This window comes from Crocodylus porosus, unplaced genomic scaffold (genome assembly GCF_001723895.1).
Source record: "Crocodylus porosus isolate Cpor-Errol unplaced genomic scaffold, CroPor_comp1, whole genome shotgun sequence".
Taxonomy (NCBI): Eukaryota; Metazoa; Chordata; order Crocodylia; family Crocodylidae; genus Crocodylus; species Crocodylus porosus.
Genome location: NW_017728913.1, coordinates 4,858,976 through 4,878,759, shown reverse-complemented (window position 1 = coordinate 4,878,759; position 19,784 = coordinate 4,858,976). Strand labels below are relative to the sequence as shown.

General features: G+C 40.3%; 1 protein-coding gene across 4 annotated transcripts in view; it reads right to left on the bottom strand.

Moving 5' to 3' along the window:
• Positions 1–7,934: 7,934 nt before the first annotated feature.
• USP38 (ubiquitin specific peptidase 38) overlaps positions 7,935–19,784 on the bottom strand; it is a 33,170-nt gene continuing 21,320 nt past the window's right edge. For all 4 annotated transcript variants that reach the window (XM_019534405.1, XM_019534407.1, XM_019534406.1 and 1 more), the window contains 5 exons: positions 18,953–19,146; positions 18,191–18,284; positions 17,084–17,190; positions 14,419–15,754; positions 7,935–8,980 (listed from right to left, as the gene is read on the bottom strand). In XM_019534405.1, coding sequence (XP_019389950.1) covers positions 8,819–8,980; positions 14,419–15,754; positions 17,084–17,190; positions 18,191–18,284; positions 18,953–19,146 — 1,893 coding nt within the window. In that variant the 3' untranslated portion in view covers positions 7,935–8,818. The remainder of the gene's footprint in view (positions 8,981–14,418; positions 15,755–17,083; positions 17,191–18,190; positions 18,285–18,952; positions 19,147–19,784) is intronic.

The window sequence follows — 19,784 nt, the reverse complement described above, 5'->3', positions numbered from 1 at the left end:
AGGTGTCCTCCTCAGTCTCCCTCCAGACAAAATGAGAGCACTCGCACCCTGTAAGGTTGGCCACAGACCCTCCATCCAGCTGCGAGAGTCCTGATTCAGATTCTTGCTGAGGGATTGTTTCTCCTCTTCTGTGATACCAGCTCTTCCACAAAGAAGTCTTCCTCATTAGGTTTCTTCTCAGGAACCAATGGCAGAGGCCTTAGAGAGGAAAAAACCTAGTGGGGAATGAGATTTGCACATTAAATCGATTTTTTTTCTTTCTTTCTTTTTTTTTTTTTAAGGCAAGGCAATAATTATGCAACATGTCAGCATCACAGCCTTAGAGAACAACTCTGATCATTTACCCATCAGTAATGGAGCCCCAGGAGGATACAGTGGAGTTATGCTAATTTACATATATGCAGAGTGCCCAGTGCAAGGAGGCTCCTTTCTGAGCCTGGCTCCAGGTCCACAATGCAAACGTGAAGGAGTAGCTGGAGCATCCTATCTGTCTGGCTCGCCCATTTTAAGTGCCAAGCATCTTTCCCTCCCTGCCCACCTTTGCTATTAGGAAGACTTGCAGGGGTTAGCAGCAGGATTGGATCCCCATCTTCCCCAACCTTGTCAGACCAAAGCTTGAGGTCTCTTCACGCTTTTAGCAACTTCTTTGCGCAAACAGTTGCTGGAGAAAGCACCGGCAGGAAGGAGAAGGAGGAACAACAAGGGGACAACAATGGCAAGCAGGAGTTTCCAGTCCACTCCTGCAAGAGAAACTGCCACGAAACAGTTTGGTCACCGTAGACCGTGGGTGACTGGTGCCACTTGAGTCAGGCAGGGCATGTGCTGCCCCAGTGGCGAATTGCACCGACTGGGAAGTAGCCCTCCTGAAAGTGCCACTAGGGCTCTATCTGGCACCCCCACACTCTGACCAGCACTGGCAGGGGAGCACCAGCGCTTCCGCCTGCCCTGCCTGCCCATCACCTAAACAGAGAGTGCTGCCTGTCACGGGGTGCACTAGCACTCTCAAGGGTTTCACATGTACCCCTCTGCACCCCCTATGTATCACCAGTGCTGTAGACAGACGTTATATATGATAAATCTCAGCGCTTACATAGACTTCCCCTCCAGAGATCCCAGGCAATAGCAGTATCGCCAATGTGGGTAGAAATCTGCAGTGAAGAATGCTTCAGTATTGGACTCTCAGACAGAACATGTGCAGAGACTTTTCACAGATGAGCCTATGAACTGCACTTCATCAGCCTCCCAGGTACAGACACTCACGGACTCAGTATAGACAATGGAATTCTGACACACTACAACCTGCCCGACATCTGACTCCCCAGGTACTTCTCCACTTTTACCTGCGCTGCTACATTGCCCTTCCTCCCTCCCGCACCCCAGCCTGTCCCTCACCCCTTGACACCTTTGTTTCCATTTTCACTTACTGGCTTTCTTGCCTGAATTGCATACCAGCCTCTGGCTTCTTTACTACTCCTTCCATCCAGGAACAGCACGCTAAGTTATTTTATTACCTATTGTCATGTCAAGTGGTGGACTGAGCCGAGGCAAAAGGGGAGAAGGCGGCCTCATTTGGGCAAACTACCATGCTGTGTAGAGGCCCCAGCCCCAGTGAGGCTGTGCCTTAACACACAGAGACACGTCACAAGTTTTGCTTGTCAGCAGCCTGAGGTGCAATTTCCCAGAAACCCCTGGACCTATCTCCTTGAAAGCTAGCAGGTTCCATGGCCTCAATCAGGGCTACCATGCCTGCAGTTTTCACCCTGCTGTGCCTTACATACACATTACACAAGTTTTGCATGTCAGCAGCTTGAGGTGCTGTTTACAGGCAGGAAATGACAGTTATAGGCAATTTCATGCTTCCACATTACAGCCTCTGGACAAAACGTTGAAATAGCTTCACCAAAACAAAACAGAACGGTGCTTTCAAAATGAAATGAAACAAAACTCTAGCCGAAACACCGTTCTGTCAAAATGGAAGTCAACATGAAATGGTGCTGTTACAGCCCTCTCAGAGAGGTCTGCTCTTGGTTTGACTGTATGAAGATATGGAGACTCCACCACTTGCTGCAGTATTTTGTTCCAGCAATTAATCACTAGAAGTGCACCAATACATCAGCCCCGTATCAGATTGGCACCAATATAAGGAAAATTTAGAGAATAGGCAATCACCTTTTTTTGGTGAATGTGGCTGATAAATGCCCTTTGCATGTGCACAGTGGCAACGCTAGGAGTGCATCCCTAGTGCGTGGAAAGCAGCTAGGTTTGGCTGTTAAGTCTGTTGTGAGAGAAGAGAGGTCAGTGAGCAGATCGAGGCCCCAGGGTGAGGGAGTGGGGCTGTTGCTTGTCTGGGAGGCAGCCTCTCCACTGCATGCACTGCAGGTGGGCATGCGGGGTATGTGCCCCCAGATCTGTGCATGGGGCAAGTGTGGGCTGCTGCTGCAGGCTAGGGCCAGGCCCAGAACTGGGCTGTTCCCAGGAGGGGAGCCGGGCTGAGCTGCACTTGGGGTGAGCCAAGCTCTTCACAGTGGGGGCTGGGCTAAGTTGTACTTGGGGCAGTGGTGTTGCCAGAGGGGCTAGAGCCAGCCCATTGCCCTCCTAACAACACCACTGCCTGCCCCAAGCACAGCTTGTCCCAGCCCCCACTGGGAAGAGTTGGGCACAGCCCCAGCCCCAGCAGCAGTCTACCCTCACCTCAGCTGGATCCAGCTGCTCTCCAAGCCTCATCTCGGCAGTGGGATCGGTATTGGCTGATATAGCTTGTTAAAAATTGGCCATTGGTATTGGCCTAAAAAAAAAAAATCTCCATTGGTGCACCCCTATTAATCACCATTAACAAAATATACCCAAGTTCTAGTTTGAATTTTCTTGGCTTCTACTGCCAGCTGTTCTTGTGTCTTTCCCCAACTGAACTAGGAAATTACTTAGCATGTTGCATATATAAATATAAACTCTTAAATCTGTTTCAGTTTGCCATGGTTTAGATCAGGGTAGGCAACCCCCACCATGCATAGCATAGCTTGGCACACAAAGGCATTTTGTTCAGTATGCGTGCCTTGGGGAAGGGGCCGTGGCTGTGCTCCTACAAAGATTGGGCCCCCTCATAGCTTTGCTCCTGGCATGCCAACATCTTCCAGGTTGAAGTTGCGGGCATTTCTGGCACTCTGCCCAAAAACACTGCCAATCCCTTGTTCAGATAAATGACAAGGTACTGTATTTGTAAGCCTTTAAAATGAGAAATGACTGTGCCATGAACACTGAATGAGGTCATAAAACTGGACAGTACTTTCTGAAGCATATCGTCCAGTGTGTTGCTATTGCAGGTACCATGATCATACGATCCTCTGTAAAACACATTAAGCTACAACATAGAAGTAAAGTTAGGTTTGCTCTCACCTCTCCTAGTAGCAGGTTATTTTAAAACTGAACTACTCTTATGGTAAGGAATTTTCCAATTTCCAGCTTAAGCTGTATTCATAGCTGGTGTATACCAATTTGTTTTTGTTAAGAAACTATATAAAAGAACTACCCAGTCGGTAAGTAAAGTGATTAACTCTTCCCCTAATACATAGACTTAAAAAGCCATAATCCTGGAGACTTGGTACTACTATGTATTTTATAATGATTGAGACAAGAAAAAAAAACCATGGGGGTGGGTGGAGAAAGGCATCGGACATTTTTAATTGCACTAAAATCAGAAGGTAGCTCTGCTCAACCTCTTCTAATTTTCCATTCCAATTTTCAGTACATTGACAAAATCTTGGCATCCAATGCAGAGTAAACAAACAGGGCTGTACAAAGTCTGCTAAATGTTCACGGAGTAATTACAATGCATCTTTAAACATCTTCAATACTTTTTTTTCAAAAAAAGGTCAGCCTATTTTTACTGAGATTACCTCTCACCTTTACAAAATTATTTCATAAGAATTTCAGAAAACCTTGCCTTCGCATATACCTGCAGGATCCAAATGATCAAGGTAACTTAAGAGAAAAATATATATACATTCCTTTTTATTTTACTTTCTGCTGTCTGCAATATCGTGTACAGTTGACCAGTCAGTTTCCCGTTTGTGCGGGGGGGGAGAAATAATAGAAAAGTTTCACTATGAGGGGAAAAAAAAATTTTAAAACCAATTACCATATTTACTGAAATAAAAGCCAAGGTTCCTCAGTTCTTCAGCTTGGGGGGAAAAAACCTTTCATTTTATTTTTACAAACAAGAAAACCTCATTAAATGTAATGCCTGTCATTAAACTGCTGCCAGAAGCAACATACATTCAGTAATGAAACCGACTACAAGGTTGATTGAATGCAGCTCACACTGAGCACGTCTATAAAGCACATGGCCACTGATGGGAAGTGCGCATGTGGATGGCCCCTAAAAAAAAAAGACAAGAAAAGAAAAAACAAAACAGGCAGGGAACTAGCACCAGGCCTGGAGGTAGAGGTACTGCAATAACAGACCAGCACCAGGAAGCCCAGAGGCAGCCTTCCATTGGTGCCAAAAATTAATTAGTTGGAAAATGGTTAAGTTCAAACAACAAAAAGTTCAAAGCACAAGGAAATACAGAAAGACCCCAGTGTGGGGGCTACATAGTAAAGGATACAGGTAGGGATGGAAATGCAACTAAGTCACATATGAAACATGCAGCCCACTAAGCCTGGGGTGGGATGGCAGGAGGGAGGAGGCACAATGCTTGCCAAAGCAAAAAATATACAGGAGCCTCCACACGATAGTGCGCTGTAATAGGGAAATGCCTTGGGAAAACACATAGTTACAAATATTATGTGGGATACAGTTGTGGGTAGGGAAGAGTCCAGGATTAAGAGCCTCGGAGGTGATTTTGTGCAGCAAGGGGGGTGGCCAGGTATTCCCCTCTGTGTTGTTTCCAGCCTGCAGTCTGGTGGGGTTTACTTACCGGCACTGTCCCATGATGTGTTCTATATATGTTCCTCAACCAGCAGATGGTGTTGGACACCATGAGGTGCCACATCAGCTTGGCATAGTGGCAAGATATACAGCAGGCACACAGGATGATCTCTGTGCTGGGGTCCCATGCTCCAATCCCCTGATGATCTGTGCCTCAAGCATCACACCGTATCCCCAGCTCCTCAAAGTGTCTGCCAGCAGCTGGTACTTCTCTTGCTTCCATTTTCAGGCCTTACAAGTTTGCCACCAGTTCTATACTCTTCACAACGTGATTGCTCTTTGTCAGTCACAGAAATGTCTGGGTGCAGCTAGCTCATGCTGTCTGGGACAATGCTACATTTGATGTTAGCAAAAAGCAGAAATGCTGATTTATTAATTTTTTTTAAAGGAAAATATTTTATGCTCCAAGCCAAATCAATTCCAAACCTGTGAGTTAGTCAAGAACCAGAAGTGGCCCTGCTACCAGCAAACATCCTCCACTGCCACCTGGGGCTTCAGATGTTTCCAAAGCATTTGACAGGCAAACTACATGCAGGCCCAAGCCCCAAGGCTTGGGGTTCAGATACCCCTGAGTTTGGCTTGCCCTCAGCCATAGGGCTGCAGAAGGAAACTAGGGAGCAATCTCCTATTTCCATAAAGTGGGAGTAAAGCCAAGATCTTCCCACTGGAATTGAAAGTGGGAAGTTAACTATACATTCCCTCCACGGGTACTACTCTGTGCCAGAAAGGCGAGAACCCCCAGTGACTTGGAAAAACCACCTCAGTGATAGCAGTATTTCCCCTGCCAGGAGGCTAGGTTAATGCAGCCCATCTGAATAAGTTATAGTGCCCATTGTGCTCAGTCTCCCTTAGCACCAACTCTTTTTAAATTCACAATGAACCACTACATTAAGTGCATTTTAAGCTTAACTCTTCACTCCCACAGCTGAGCAGCACTTGTCATCTACACAGACTTTTGGTGATGTTTGCTAGACATCTAAGATTGGTGAAGAAACAGGAATAATTGGAAATGGGGAAACAAGATGCCTTCTTCCTCCATTTCCAATTATTCCTGTTTCTTCACCAATCTTAGATGTCTAGCAAACATCACCAAAAGTCTATGCAGACAAGCAGCTCTGTCACCCCCTCTTTCAGCCCAGGGCAGGAGATTGGTGGCTCTACCCTCTCCTTGGAGGTAGAGCCAAACCAGGTGGCCCCACACCTCATTTGCACCAAATTCTTGGGAGAATCCCAGGACTCTTGCAGGGACATCTAGTTCTAGTCCTAAGTGAGGATGCTAATTAGCACATGAATCCTTTGTGGGGGGAGAGGAGGCACATGTCTAGAGCACTCATGCGTGAGCGCACACACACACACACAGCTGAGCTTTGGGGTCACAATAGCTTGACACACTCTTGACTCTACTGGGGCCCAGCCCAATGAACCAAATGATAAACTAAAGCTTTTTTGGCTTTGGACTAATATACATGGTACTAATTATGCATGATAAGTAGATATAAAACTGCTGCTCAAAAGCATGTTTATGGAGTACCTGTATTGAAACTTGCAGCAGTTTGCAAAAAAGTTTAAACACATCAACTTTGGATGAACCAAATTGTACGTACTTAGAGTAATTAGCCTATATTTTGCAGATATAATTATTTCAACATCAGCATTTTTGGGCCCTTTGCATTTCAAATTTACCCCTCACTTCCAAGTACTTAGGGAGGGAACAAAGCCTTAGAAGGGTCTGACAGTAAGGGAGAAGAGTAAGGCAAAAGTTGGCCGGGGGGGGGAGGAGCACAGAGAATTGGCCCAAGGGGAAGGGAGCCACCTGACTACCCCAGCCATTATTTTTCCTGCTGTAGCAGGAAGAGGACAAATTTGAAACAAACCTCCAATAATTAGATTCCCTACCTAAAAAATTATAACAAATGAATAAACTTTCCTTATATAGAATCTAATTTTTGGGGAGGGCATCCTATATTCAGGGCTGTTTTAGCTTTGAATAAATATAGTACCTTTTGTGGGGTAAAAGAGAAATGGGGGCTGGAAATCAGAAGGTAACTCACTTTCTCAACATAAATAAATTCAAGTTAGTGTTAAAGGATAGATAGAAACAGCAAAATTAGATTTTTGAAGTTCTTGATATCAAACATACTAATTTAATTTATTTAAATTATACTAACCAATTAGCATGCCAAGCCTTTGTAGAGTTCCAGGAGTAGATGAGCAGTTCTACTGCAAGCCAGGACCAAGACACTGATCAAAGTGGCAAAACTAATTAAGGAAGCCATACAAAAAGACTCAAAAGAGATTGCTCAAGGAAGTCACTGACAAATCACTTAAAAATAAAATGCAAGTGTTTAAGTGATTCATGTAAAATTAACACGGTTACATGATTCTCTAATAGAGCAATAACATTCTAGAAAGATTCTCTTTCCATTTAAGACCATAAAATGTATAAAAATAAAATCCGATACCAGGTGAACAAGCTTATTTATTCTTAATCCACATCTGCCAATTTTAGTCTTTTAAAATTTCATGACAAAGCTAACAGCAAGGTCCAATTCAAAGAATTATACTCTGAAAAATAAACAAACATATCAAAGCAAGTTGAAGTTAAGAAAAACTGAAAACAAATACACTTACATTTTGCTCGGTCTCTCACACACACACACAGAGTCTCTCTCGCTCTCCAAAGTAAAGTATATGTGTACTTAATTTCAGTTTCTTAACATCTTGCTTTGGTTATAATCTTTCACATAGAATGTATCTTACAGTTTAACTCCTTTGCCTCTGTACTTCTCAAGGAACAATTAAAAGAATCTTGATACTAGAAGATTAAGACAGCCTTAGAACTCATGACCCCTTCATACTAATAGGCACATCAGCCTTTTGGAAAAAATAGTTTATGGTTCTGCATATATGGATCAATATTTATTACCAACTCTCATAGTAATACTGGCCACAAAAGTTACGATGCACTTCTTTCCGAAAGGAAAATAATGGACAACAAAACTTACTCTTTTTAGAACCACCAGATTTTACTTCTGGAAAATCTAATAACTTTCCAAAAATGTATTAAGTCCTAATATTAATAACACAAAATTGATTTCTAACATTTTATGTTCTTTAACTCTTCTGCAGCCTCAGAAAGTTTTGTATTTTAGTTACAGTACTGCAAGGCACATACAGACCCTCTTTCAAATACACAGCAGATATACTCCCTGAAATAATTTAAAAATCCTCAAAACAATTAGAAATACTACAAAGTTAGCAATTTCTAGTTAAAAACATTTCTCCAGCAAGACCATGCGTTTCTTCTCTGAAAATGATTTAGCAAACAGGTATAAATGATTTTTTTTAAAAACATCTGTACTTGAAATATAGTGAATTTGAATAACTTATCCTGGAAAGTACTGTAGCAGGTCACATTTTAACTTATTGCCTTCATTATAAGGTTGCACCCTCTCTGGCACCTTTAAGAATTTATAGATTTCTGTATGCAATTAAACTCAACTGAAAGGACTGGCATGTTAAAATGATAGTATCTCTTAAGAATAAAAGTGAACTCTTCCTTCATTAAGTTGGTTGGGGTATACAAATTGATTTAAGTACATTTATTAAGTTCAATGCAGCGTCATCAGGAATTACATACACATTTTCATTTAGTCTTTTGGCCAAGTCTGTCTTACTATAAAAGCAACTGGATTTTGAGAGGTAGATTTTTCCATGATGCACTTGTTTATTTCAAATAAGAACAAAACTGGAAAAAAAAAAAATCAACATTTGTTTTTGAACAAGGATCACATCTCAGAACTTGGTACAACATTTGATACAGTTCAGTATTTTAACAGTCCTAAGCAGTAATGGGCTGTTTGTTCAGTGTATTCCAGATCTTCATCAGAGTCAAAAAACTAATCTACCAATTGTACTAAATCCTCCCCCACCCCCTCCACCGGTTGGTCCACAACTTCCTGGGGGATCATTATCATCAAATCCATTGGGTCGAAAAGAGCATGAGGCCGAGGCAGCTTGAAGTGCCTGTGTTCGAGCACTAAGTTCTTGTTCCTGAAATTAAAGAATAATAAATCAAAAATCGCTAATAAAAAAAATAAAACCAATTATCAGAAAGCTTATTTCTCACATGCCAGAGTACTTTTTTTTTTTTTTTTTTTTAAACTGTCTCAAATAAGTAAATCAATAAGACAAGGAAAAAACCCCAAACAAACCAGAAAATAATTAGAAACTTCATATCCCAAACTGATTTGCCATTAAATTGTTACTTTATTTCCAACTTGTGATTATAATAATATTCACAGTTTCTTGCAAATATTAACATTGAAGATGGGTAACAATGTCACGACCTGGACCAGGATAGATAAAAAAAAAACGACAATTTTTTAAAATTAAAATCAGATTTATTTTTTTTTTAAATTTAAAATCGTACTTCTAAATTTTCTTTTTTGGTTAAATGCTTTAAAAAAAACCAAAAAACCCCCTACCTATATAAACATAGCTTTAATTTAAGATACGATAAAGCTCAAAGATATCATCATGGAATACAGACTACAACTTCTAATTACACCAAAAGTGTTGCTATCCAGCACCCTTCGGGAATGTGGTGTACTGGATAACCAAACGTGCCAGTTACCTGAGAGGCCCGAACAGGCATCTTTGCCTGTTCAGGCCACCACCTCTCCTGCTACGTCCAGTGCATTGCCATCCCTCCTGCCCCGTCAATGTGCTGGAGGACAGGGAGAGAGGCTCCCACACAGGTTGCTATGCCCTGGACTGCGGGGGCTCGGCCAAACCAAAAGTGCCTACTGTGGGCACTTCTGGTTTCACTTTTACCTTACAAACTGGTATGCCAGTTCATAGAGTATGCCAGTTTGTAGGGTGCCAGATAACACAGCTGTTACTGTATATACCATTTGAGACAATATATTTATACAACCTTTTTTAGAAATATGTCACAACAGGCCATGGAATATATTAGAGGCCTAATCTTATGGGGTTCTCAGAGGCTCCTTTATAGGTTAGTAAAGATTAAAGAAAACCACTCTACCCAGTGGGACTCAGTGCTCAGTCTAGACTAGCATTAAACATCTCTGTGATGCCTAGTTTCAGTTCTCAAAGTGGACGTGTCTCCAGAAATCACATCCTTGTTAACAGCAGTATATGGAGATGAGAGATAAGAGATCTGATATTACCTACCCATCGGCCCTATTGTGTCTCTGCAAGTTTGTGTACACAGTCAAGCCCTTACCTCTCTCTAAAAGTACAAAGTTCCAAGAATTTAAATGAATAGAGGATTGGAGCTGGAGTAGATTTGGGCAAGTAGGAGTCTGGAGATAAATACAAGGAGGGAGGGGCAGGAGAAACAGAAGAGAAACATTTTGAGCAGAATATTCCAGAAGCCTTGAGGGGTCAGTTTCTGAGTACAGCTTCTCCACTAATTTGAGATCTAGTGAGGGAATGGTATGGTAGAAGGGAAAAATCTATCATTGACAGAAGGCTTGCCAGGCAATAAAATAGAAAAGAAGTCTAGAAAGAAGTGAAGAAACCCCCAAGCTAAAAACATGTGGCTGTGACACTCATTTGATGTCCTCCTAACGCAGCATGGCAAAGACATCCCCCAAATATCCATGATTAATCTAGTGGAATTGGAGATAGTTCACCTCCCAATGACTTCACAAGTATCTGCCTCAAGTAGCTTTGGTAAATAAAACAACCAAATCGTAATTCAGTTTTCTGATGCAGCTGCAAAATTCATCTGAAAAAAAATATCACATTAAATCACTGCTTTAAAATGTATAGTATGTACTTTCTAAAATTGAAACCTCTCTCTAAGCTGTGAATAATATATATTAAGGTTATACAAACAACAAGAATGCACTTTCTGTAGAAAGCTATGGTTAAAATTGAGGCTTCCTTACCAGTGATTTAAAATCAAGTTGATTTGATTTAAATCAAATCCATCCTGACCTGGGCTAATAAACATGAATAAAAGTATCAGTAAACGTGTTGAAATTGTCTGAGTTTCCTAGAACATAGAATTTTTCACAGCAGAAGGAACGAAAACTCTTTCATTTTAGCTGCATCTGACACCTTACTAATTAAACTGGTAACATGCAGGGTTGAGTTGCACCATTAAACTAACCAAATGCTAACTATAACTAGATTCTTCAACTGTTTAACAGGAAGCTTCACAATTGTATTACTATGAAGTGGCACAATTATTAGGTCCCTGGTAGATATTAATATAATCACACAACTGGGAATCAGAGGAATTTTATGGCCCCCCACCCGCCCAATCTCATAACCTATCCTACCAGATGTGGATGGCAGAGTACACAATTTTGGGGATCAGGGATAAAATTCCTCAGGTCCCAAAAATTAATTCTCCCTTATGTCTATTCTCTATTCAGATTTTCCTTAGAATTCAAAAAACAAGGAAAGACCTGTAAGTAAGCAAAATTTATACTGGTTATATATCCCTAGATTAGAGCCCTGAATGGTCCATCTCCTTTCACACAGAAAAAGTAGAATCCAAGAGTAAGGTATTAAAAAAAATATATTTTCCAATGACGGGAAATGCCAAATAACATTTAGCTAAAGGTGTATGGTGCCAACTTGCTCCTAACGAGTGGTGGACAGTTACAATTTATTGAATGAGAGACTCTGTGGAAACGGATGGATTTAGAAAAAAAAATAGTTGGAGATGAGAAACAGCAAACCACTTTTTTGTTTAATTCTCCTCCTCCAAAGCAATAGTGTGAAGGAGAAAAAATACCTGCAATGTTATAGATGATGCCTGATGCTTACAGTTCCTTATTGTATGTATACACTAACATCTGAAATGTAATATGTTTGGCACACTGCTGTAAGATACTCATGTAGTCCAAAGTTTTTTCCCCACTAAAAAAACCTAGTGCAACCCAGAGGTCATCTACTAGAACAATTTATTTAGCTTTTTATGCATGTTAATATTCAAGATGTGCATGTAATTTAATATATTATTCATCATCTTTATACAAATTAAAGTACTGAACATGTCTAGAAAGCATATATCGCTATTAAAAAAAATCCCTCCTAGGGTCTTCAATAAGAACAGAAAATTATTGTGTGCCTTATGCAGTATTGCCAACTTTCATGGTTTTTGGCACTGTTCCTAAAGTCTATGCTTCGGGAAAATGAAAAAAAAAACCTTAGCTCTTTCATATATAAATATAAAATGAAAGAGCTAAGTTTTTCACTTTCCCAAAGTACAGAACACACCCAGAAGTCAGGAGACTTGGCAATACTGCTTCTCCAACATTTGCTTGACATTTGTGTCCTCCTCCTGTCAGGCGAATAGTCTACTACAAAAATATAAGAATGACCAATGTGACAGCAAACACAGCAAGCCATCGAAACCTATACCTCCCACTTGCAATACGAGAATATTGAGACACAAAGTTCATATCTGTTAAACTCAGTCTCCAGATTTATCAGAAACAAGATTTCTTTACAATACACCATACCCAATTTATTTGTCCCCCCTGTTTAAAGGAACACCCATCCCACAATGTACTCTGGGGCAAAGTGGAACAAAAATGGTGAACAGCTTAATTTCTAAGCAATAAGCCCCCACCATCTTGCTAACATATTCAAGACATGATCTTGAAAATCATTTTCAATCTGAAAAATGTATCATTACAGAGCATTTCCTTTTGCTGAGGAAAGATATGATCTTTATCCTTGATGGGACAATATTAAGAGGCTTGAATTTAAGGAAAGAATACAAAGAAGGATAAACTGCATCTCATAAAAGCTAAAGAAACTTTTTTGAATTATTTTTTTAAACACTTTGTTGGCTGATTTTTCTTTTTAATTAGAGTACTACATTTGCAAGAAAGCTATTAACCTGGATTCCACTTGTGAGCCCAACTAACTTGTAGTATGCAAGTGAGAGAGTTTGTGCGCACGCCATAGCAAATGTAATTTGCTCAGTCTATGGGCAAAATTCATTTGGTTGACTGCCAAAATTTGATTTCTGAATTCATTCATGAACAGCTTTCATTGGAATTCTATAGCACAGCTAAAAGTCTATAGAAAGGAAAAGTTTCTATCATATTTTATGTATTTGTTTTTATCCCTATTATTCTATAGAACTTAATAAAAAAGGTCTTAATAGGTTAATCCTGAAACCCAGAGGCAAGTATACAATGCTGATTTGAGCACTATTCAGCTCAGTAGGGGACCACCTTTTAGGCAGACATGCTACAAATTAGCCCCACACTCTGCTCAAGTACTGCTCCAATCCCCACCTGCCACATGCCATTTCTCCCTGCTTACCAAGCAGAAAGCAAGCACACAAAAGCCATACAGCATGGCCGTATTTTAGCCACACAGTTTTGAAAAATAGCAAACCAAGAATCCAACTCAAACCCACAATCCTTTATAGTTTTAAGTTCTGAAAAGCACCTGTAGTGACCATTAAGAGCTCTTCAGAGTGTGTTTTTTATTTTCAGCTTAGGTTAGGAAGACAGGGACATCTCTGATAATTTAACTTACTGCAAGGAAATTAACCAAAATATTACTATACTGCACAGAGAGTCTCCACTTAGCAAGAGGGATTCTCAAATCTTTATAGCATGGATTGTTTTCATACAGATTTACATAGGCAACAGCTTAATATCCTTGCTACACCATGTACTTCAGGGTTTGCCAACTGGTGGTTTGAGGGATGCATGGAATCCCTGAAAGGTTAGCATGCAACCTGCAGGCTCCTGCCTGGCATCCACAAAGTAGCTACAAGTCCCAAGCTGCAAATGCAAAAGGGAGCTCGGCTGCCCACAACACAGGCAGGTGCTGTAAGCGTGGCAGTGGGGGGAAAAAAAAAAAAAAATCAGGCCACTTGTATTGTGGTGAGCAGGGTGGGCTGTGGCAGAGGGAGGGCAGCGTGTAGAGCTGAAGAAAGACTGGGAGGGATAGAGGGCAACAGGCTGCCTGCATTATATGAGCACTAGTGGGGGAGTGGAGCTGGGCAGGCTGGGAGTAGGGTAAACTGGGATGCCTGTATTAAGTGCTCAGCAGGGGAGGAGGTGCATGCCCCATGTCCACAGCCCCTGACCACCCAGAAGTTGGACAACCCTTGTATAGTTAATGAAGTTAGGATTAGTAGCTTCTTGACCGTCAGCTGTTAAATTACTTTAAAAGAAAACCGAGGGATATTTTACCATCCAGCTTTGCACAGAGTACAAGCAATCAAAGGACCAATTCAGTTACCACTACCGTGGAAATTCTATAGGGAGTTGAACACATGAAGTTTTCCTGCAACAGGTTTCATATAACACTGCATATTGAAAATACGATCCAACTTACTGTATAGTTAGTTAAGTTATAACAAATCCTCCTATAGTTATGGAATCTACATTATTCTCAGAAAGTTTAAATACAGTGCACAAGTTGATCCACAGTCCCTTAGAAAGTATCATCTTTCACGCTGTATGTTTTTATCTTACCTGTAAATATAATTTATTGTCTTTTGTAATAGCATCCATAAGTTCTTTCTGAAGAGGAGGGTCTCCATTCACACACAGTCCATTTGCTGAATTGGCACTGAAGCCACCAGTGCTACACTGTTTTTTGTACAACAGCACATAGGCAGTGTCCTTTGGAAATCTACTAGTAATTTTCTGGACTGACTGAAATGAAGTAAATGTCACTCTGCTGTCATTAAATAGAAACCATTCTTTTGACATCGCGTTAGTGTCTGGGTCATTTTCTATAATTGCACTGGGATTCTCCCCTGCCAATAAATTATTGTCAGGAGAAATGAGAGACAGAGTTTTTGATTGATGGCACAGTCCTGAACCCGTCACATTTCTAGCATAAGAATAATAATGTCCACTTTCAGAGGATACACCAGAGTGCACTACAACAGAACTCAGTACATAGGGCACCAGTTGTGGGCAGTTCACTTCATCAGCACCAGAAGGCTTCAGTTTTTTAGCAAGGTTTTCTCCAATGTCAGAGAATTCAACATCCTCAGGCCAACCCCCTGACACTGTAGATAAAGGGGATGCAGTTCTTTTGACAGGTAACTCCAAAACAAGTGGCAGAGACACACTGTCCAAGATTTTACGTCTTATGTGACACTTTGGATCATATGAAAATCTCAGGAGTGTAAGAATGAGGTATTCAGGTTCCTCAACGATTTGCATAGTTTTCTCTGCATTCTGTAGAGAGGCACATGTTTCACAATAATACTTGTTTTCCCCATTAAGGATCTCAGGTGCCAGAAAATAATTCAATAAGTCAGTAACTGAGGGAGTACTTTCATTTACTCCTTTCTGAGACACATCTGTATGATCCTTAACTTTGTTCAGAGCACAGTCTATAGTATTCTCCGAGTCTGGCTCAGAAGAAACATCTCCTGGAGTTCCTTCACTCATGACTGCATCAGACCCATCACCTCCTGCTGAAGAATTATCAAGTGCTGGTTCTTCAGCAGCCACAGTACTAACTTGCACCATACAGGCATCTTTCCCTTCACAATGTGTTATGGTTTTCAAGCTAACATTTTCCAAAGAAGTAGGAGGACAAAATGCCAGTGAGAGATCTGTGAAGGCTTCCTCTTTCTGAGAAGTACTTTTGCAGTTCAGACAGCATATAATGGTCTTCAGTTTCCCTCCAAACATTTTCTCAATTAAAGTTCTCTCTTCACCTCCTGTGCAAGGTGCTTCAGTAAACAGCTGTGCTTTGTGGGCAACTTCTTGTGCCAGGGACTCTTCATTCATGCTTTCAGGAAGCTTTGCTGAAGACAAAGCTTTCAAGGTTCTCTCTTCTTCATGCAGTCTGAAAGAAGAAATCCAAAGGCACATTATTTCCTAAAAGAATACTTCTGAAAAATTTCATGCAGCACTTTAAAAAAAAATATGCCACTTAATGGAGAGGTTAGCTTATGAGACATTTAGCCAATTTTTAAGTTAAAAGACAGCATTTTTGTTAAGATTTTCATATGACCTGCATTCAAATTTCAATATCCCAAATGCCATACATAATAAACACAACTCCAGAGGAGAGAGGGACTTTTATGAAAAACTGGAATTCTAAAGTGTTCAAATTCATAACAGGATTTTTACTGATTACTTCAAGACGCTATCTACTCATGCTCCGTCTGAATCATTTATTTAGGATTCAGTAAGAAAGTTAATAAGGTTGCTACATACATAGTGGCTTAAGGAAAACACAGCATTTCCCTCACTACTGTAATGTCAAGAACTCATTCACAAGAATGAAAGTTTCCTGGACAAAGCCTGGGCTGGGACAGGTTTGTCATGAATGATCCTGGCATGAGCAGGGGGCTAGATGAGATGACCTGTAATGTCCCTTCCAGCCCTACTTTTCTATGATCCTAAGTTAGAACAAAACAAGCAAAAGAACAGACATGAAGGCAAGGGTGAGAAGGCTACTTTTTTTTTTTTCCTGTTGGGGCTGCATTTTGTAGGGAATTGCTTCAAAAGTGCAAACTGAGACAGATTAAATGTGGCTTAATATTCTTTTCTAGATATCAGTTTAGGTACATGCTCAGCTGTAAGCATAGGAATAGTCCCACTGAAATTACTGGTAATAAGACCACTCATGTAAGTCTAAAAGGGGCAATTACTAACCATCAGCAGCAATGTGGTAACTGTTCCCATACCCACTCCCACCCTGCAGTAAGCAAAAGCTAAAAAAATCAAGACAGCTTACACCCACTGAAACAGGACTAAATTACCACCTATTATTTTACACTAACCACAAGGCATGGACACTTCCCACAGAGCAAGCAATGTATGAGAAACCCCCTCCTTTAATTCCTGGCTGCAATTTGTTCAATTTGCTAATGAAGGTAGTTTTCATTATCCACTTTAATGCTATAGTAAGACTAGCGAACTTAGTCACGATTCAAATATATCTAATTATTACAGCAATATGTCACAGAGGTAGGACAGATAACCAGATTTTACAGTGCATACAGAGGCAGAAGTAGAAGCGATTCATAGAACATGCAAGAAGTGGCAGTGTCAGGAATAAGACAGGAAAGTCCCAACTGTAACCGGTAGAGATTTGCTCTTAAATAAAACCATGAATTATACAAGTCTGAAGATTTATCACTTCTTCTTCTTTTTGCAATACCCATACCTGTCTAGCAGAAACCGGAGATATTCAGAGCAGTCCTGCTGGGATCTAGGAGTAAACCAGGGTGGCCTGGAGGCCTCAAAGAAAATCCGAGGAGCATATGCCTCCCTCTATCAGATGGAATGAGGAAGAAGCTATTTATACAAAGTATTATTCAATAACTTAGTTAAACTACAATACTGACAGCTGAAGTCTGAACTGCTCTTCTAAAAGAAGTGTTGAATACTTTCCATTAAATATATCATCTCCCTAAAAGTATTTTTCTATTATGGGGGAAAAAGGCATGCATATTGCATGCTTTATTAACTGTATCTAGTGCAAAAAAATAAAAATAAAATAAGCAGATGCCGTGTAAACTACAACTATTCTACTGCTTGGATTCAGCATTTCTATTAGCTTGCTGACAAGTACAAACTGAAGAGATTGTGAGCATTAGTCCTTATCACCGGCTACGGCAATTTTAACTACATTTACAGTACATGTTACACACACTCCTGGACAAGATTGCTTTCTCTTTTTCAGAGTGACACTAGCATTCTGCTAATACTGCACACTTTAAAATGATTCCACTCTTTAAAACTATGCTCATCTGCAGAAAATAAATTTTGCATGTCTTATTACTCTGTTAGGAAAACCATTTCATGCCTCAAAACCCCATAAAAAGTTCTACTGAAATTCAGTTTTAAGAGAGGATTTGAAATGAAAAGGCCACACAAACTAAACTACTGCAGTCTTAGTGTTTAACCTATTAGATTTATTTTTAGGGTTCACCAGCTGTACCTTTCACCCACTTACAAAAACCAGTTTGTCCCCATGTTACAGGGGTGCAGGTAGTAGCGGTTTGTCACCATGAAATTTCACCTGATTTGGGAACACATACACCAGTTTTCCTTGAACTTATCAATACTTTATTTGTTTGGTGGTACCAGGTACTAAGTAATTGAAATAATTCACACATATTCTTCTAGCAATATCAGTTACATTTGCAAAACACATCTTGATCACATCTAGTACGACTAATATGCCTGCACCATCATGACCAGTCTCGAGTTTTGCCCTTTTGGTTAGACTTGAGGGAAAAAAAAAAGATGAAAGTGATTGAACACATACCTGCGTATGAGCCAAAAATGCAAAAAGATGTTGTAGCTTTCTCATTAGGGAATTGCACCCATTTAGATTTAAAGATAATACATGTCTTCTGAAACTGAAAAGTAAAAAGACAGGAATTTGTTTCTCCATCTACAATGTATCAACCCTGCAAAGAAAACGTATTTATTTTGACAGAAGACAAAACATTTAGTACATGCTTATATGTTCAGTGACTGCTTTTGTATTACAGAAAAGCTTAGAAACCTTTTTCATACATTGGAAAAAGAATATTCTAGAACAAGAACCAATTTATTGCAAAAAGCTCTTCCAAGGCAGATTACAGGAGCATAGCAACAGCAAAAAGTATTTATAGTGAGTCTAAAAATTTAATATAGCACCAGAATTAGCACTGGGGAATAAAAACTTGTTTTGGGCTGGGAACGAGAGTGCAATATTGCAACTGTAAGCCAATTTCAGACACTGAGAAAACTGACAGTAATCACCTACATGATCACTCAAGAAGGTACACCACTACAATTTGACCCATATACATTTTATATTCATTTGACAGAAATGACTGAAATTTCTTTTATGACACCGCAGTCTTAGATTTTAAAGTGCACTTTCCTACATGTTCTGATTTAACAAATGATTACGGAGGGAAAAAAGGGAACATTGACACAGTTCCAATATGAAACTAAGAGCTAAAGTACTTCACAAAAGAAATAACTGGTTTGTGAAGAAAGTTTATTAAACATTTTGACATAAGTTTTTAAAACTTACTCTGTGGCCATAAAAAGTGCCTGAATAACGCTGTTCATATAGCATGTGTTCCCGAGATTGATAAGACCAGTTTTCCCAGTTTCAGATTTTCCAGAAAGTCTAGATAAACAAGATGGCAAGGAATTGGATTGAGAAGTCCAGGCACTTTGACTAAGAGTCAACTTAATCTTGTCTTCACTGGGCTTGGGCAGATCCTACAGGAGAGAAACATTTTTAAAACCCTTAACAACATGCTTCTGTATCTGTGTTCACAACATGCAATTTAGCCAACAAATGCCTTTTATGTCTTCCATTTCCCTACTATCTTCCACTCTCCAACTCTCACCCCCTGCTAGCCTAGAAGATATGCTACAGTTGTCTTTGAAATTACTGGTAGGGCTATTGTTTGGCCAGCCATCAAAGGCTCATACTGTGCGTCTTGGCCAACCAACTTCTCCTCAAGGCTGATTCTATCAACTCTGATGCTATTGCAGGACCAGAGGTCACCTTTGATGGACAAGTTCCTGCAATCTCTTTATCAATGAAAAACTCTCACATAAGTTGTATATGTTAAAAGCTGAACCAAGGATACCGTGTTCTTCTTGCAGACTTCTGTTCCATTAAGTCAGACTGCAGGAGTGAAAAGAAATCAGACTAAAACCACTCAGAGCTGAGGCTAGATTTCCATCTTAACACACAAATTTATCCATCAGTACTTCACTGCAATACTTCTGATAAGTTTAAGAGTGGCTTTGGCAAGTAGTATGGGTAACAAGCAGGAGGAACTCACCCTCCTACTGGCTAACACCAGCCCGGACATAGTGGGGATTACAGAAACGTGGTGGGACTCAAC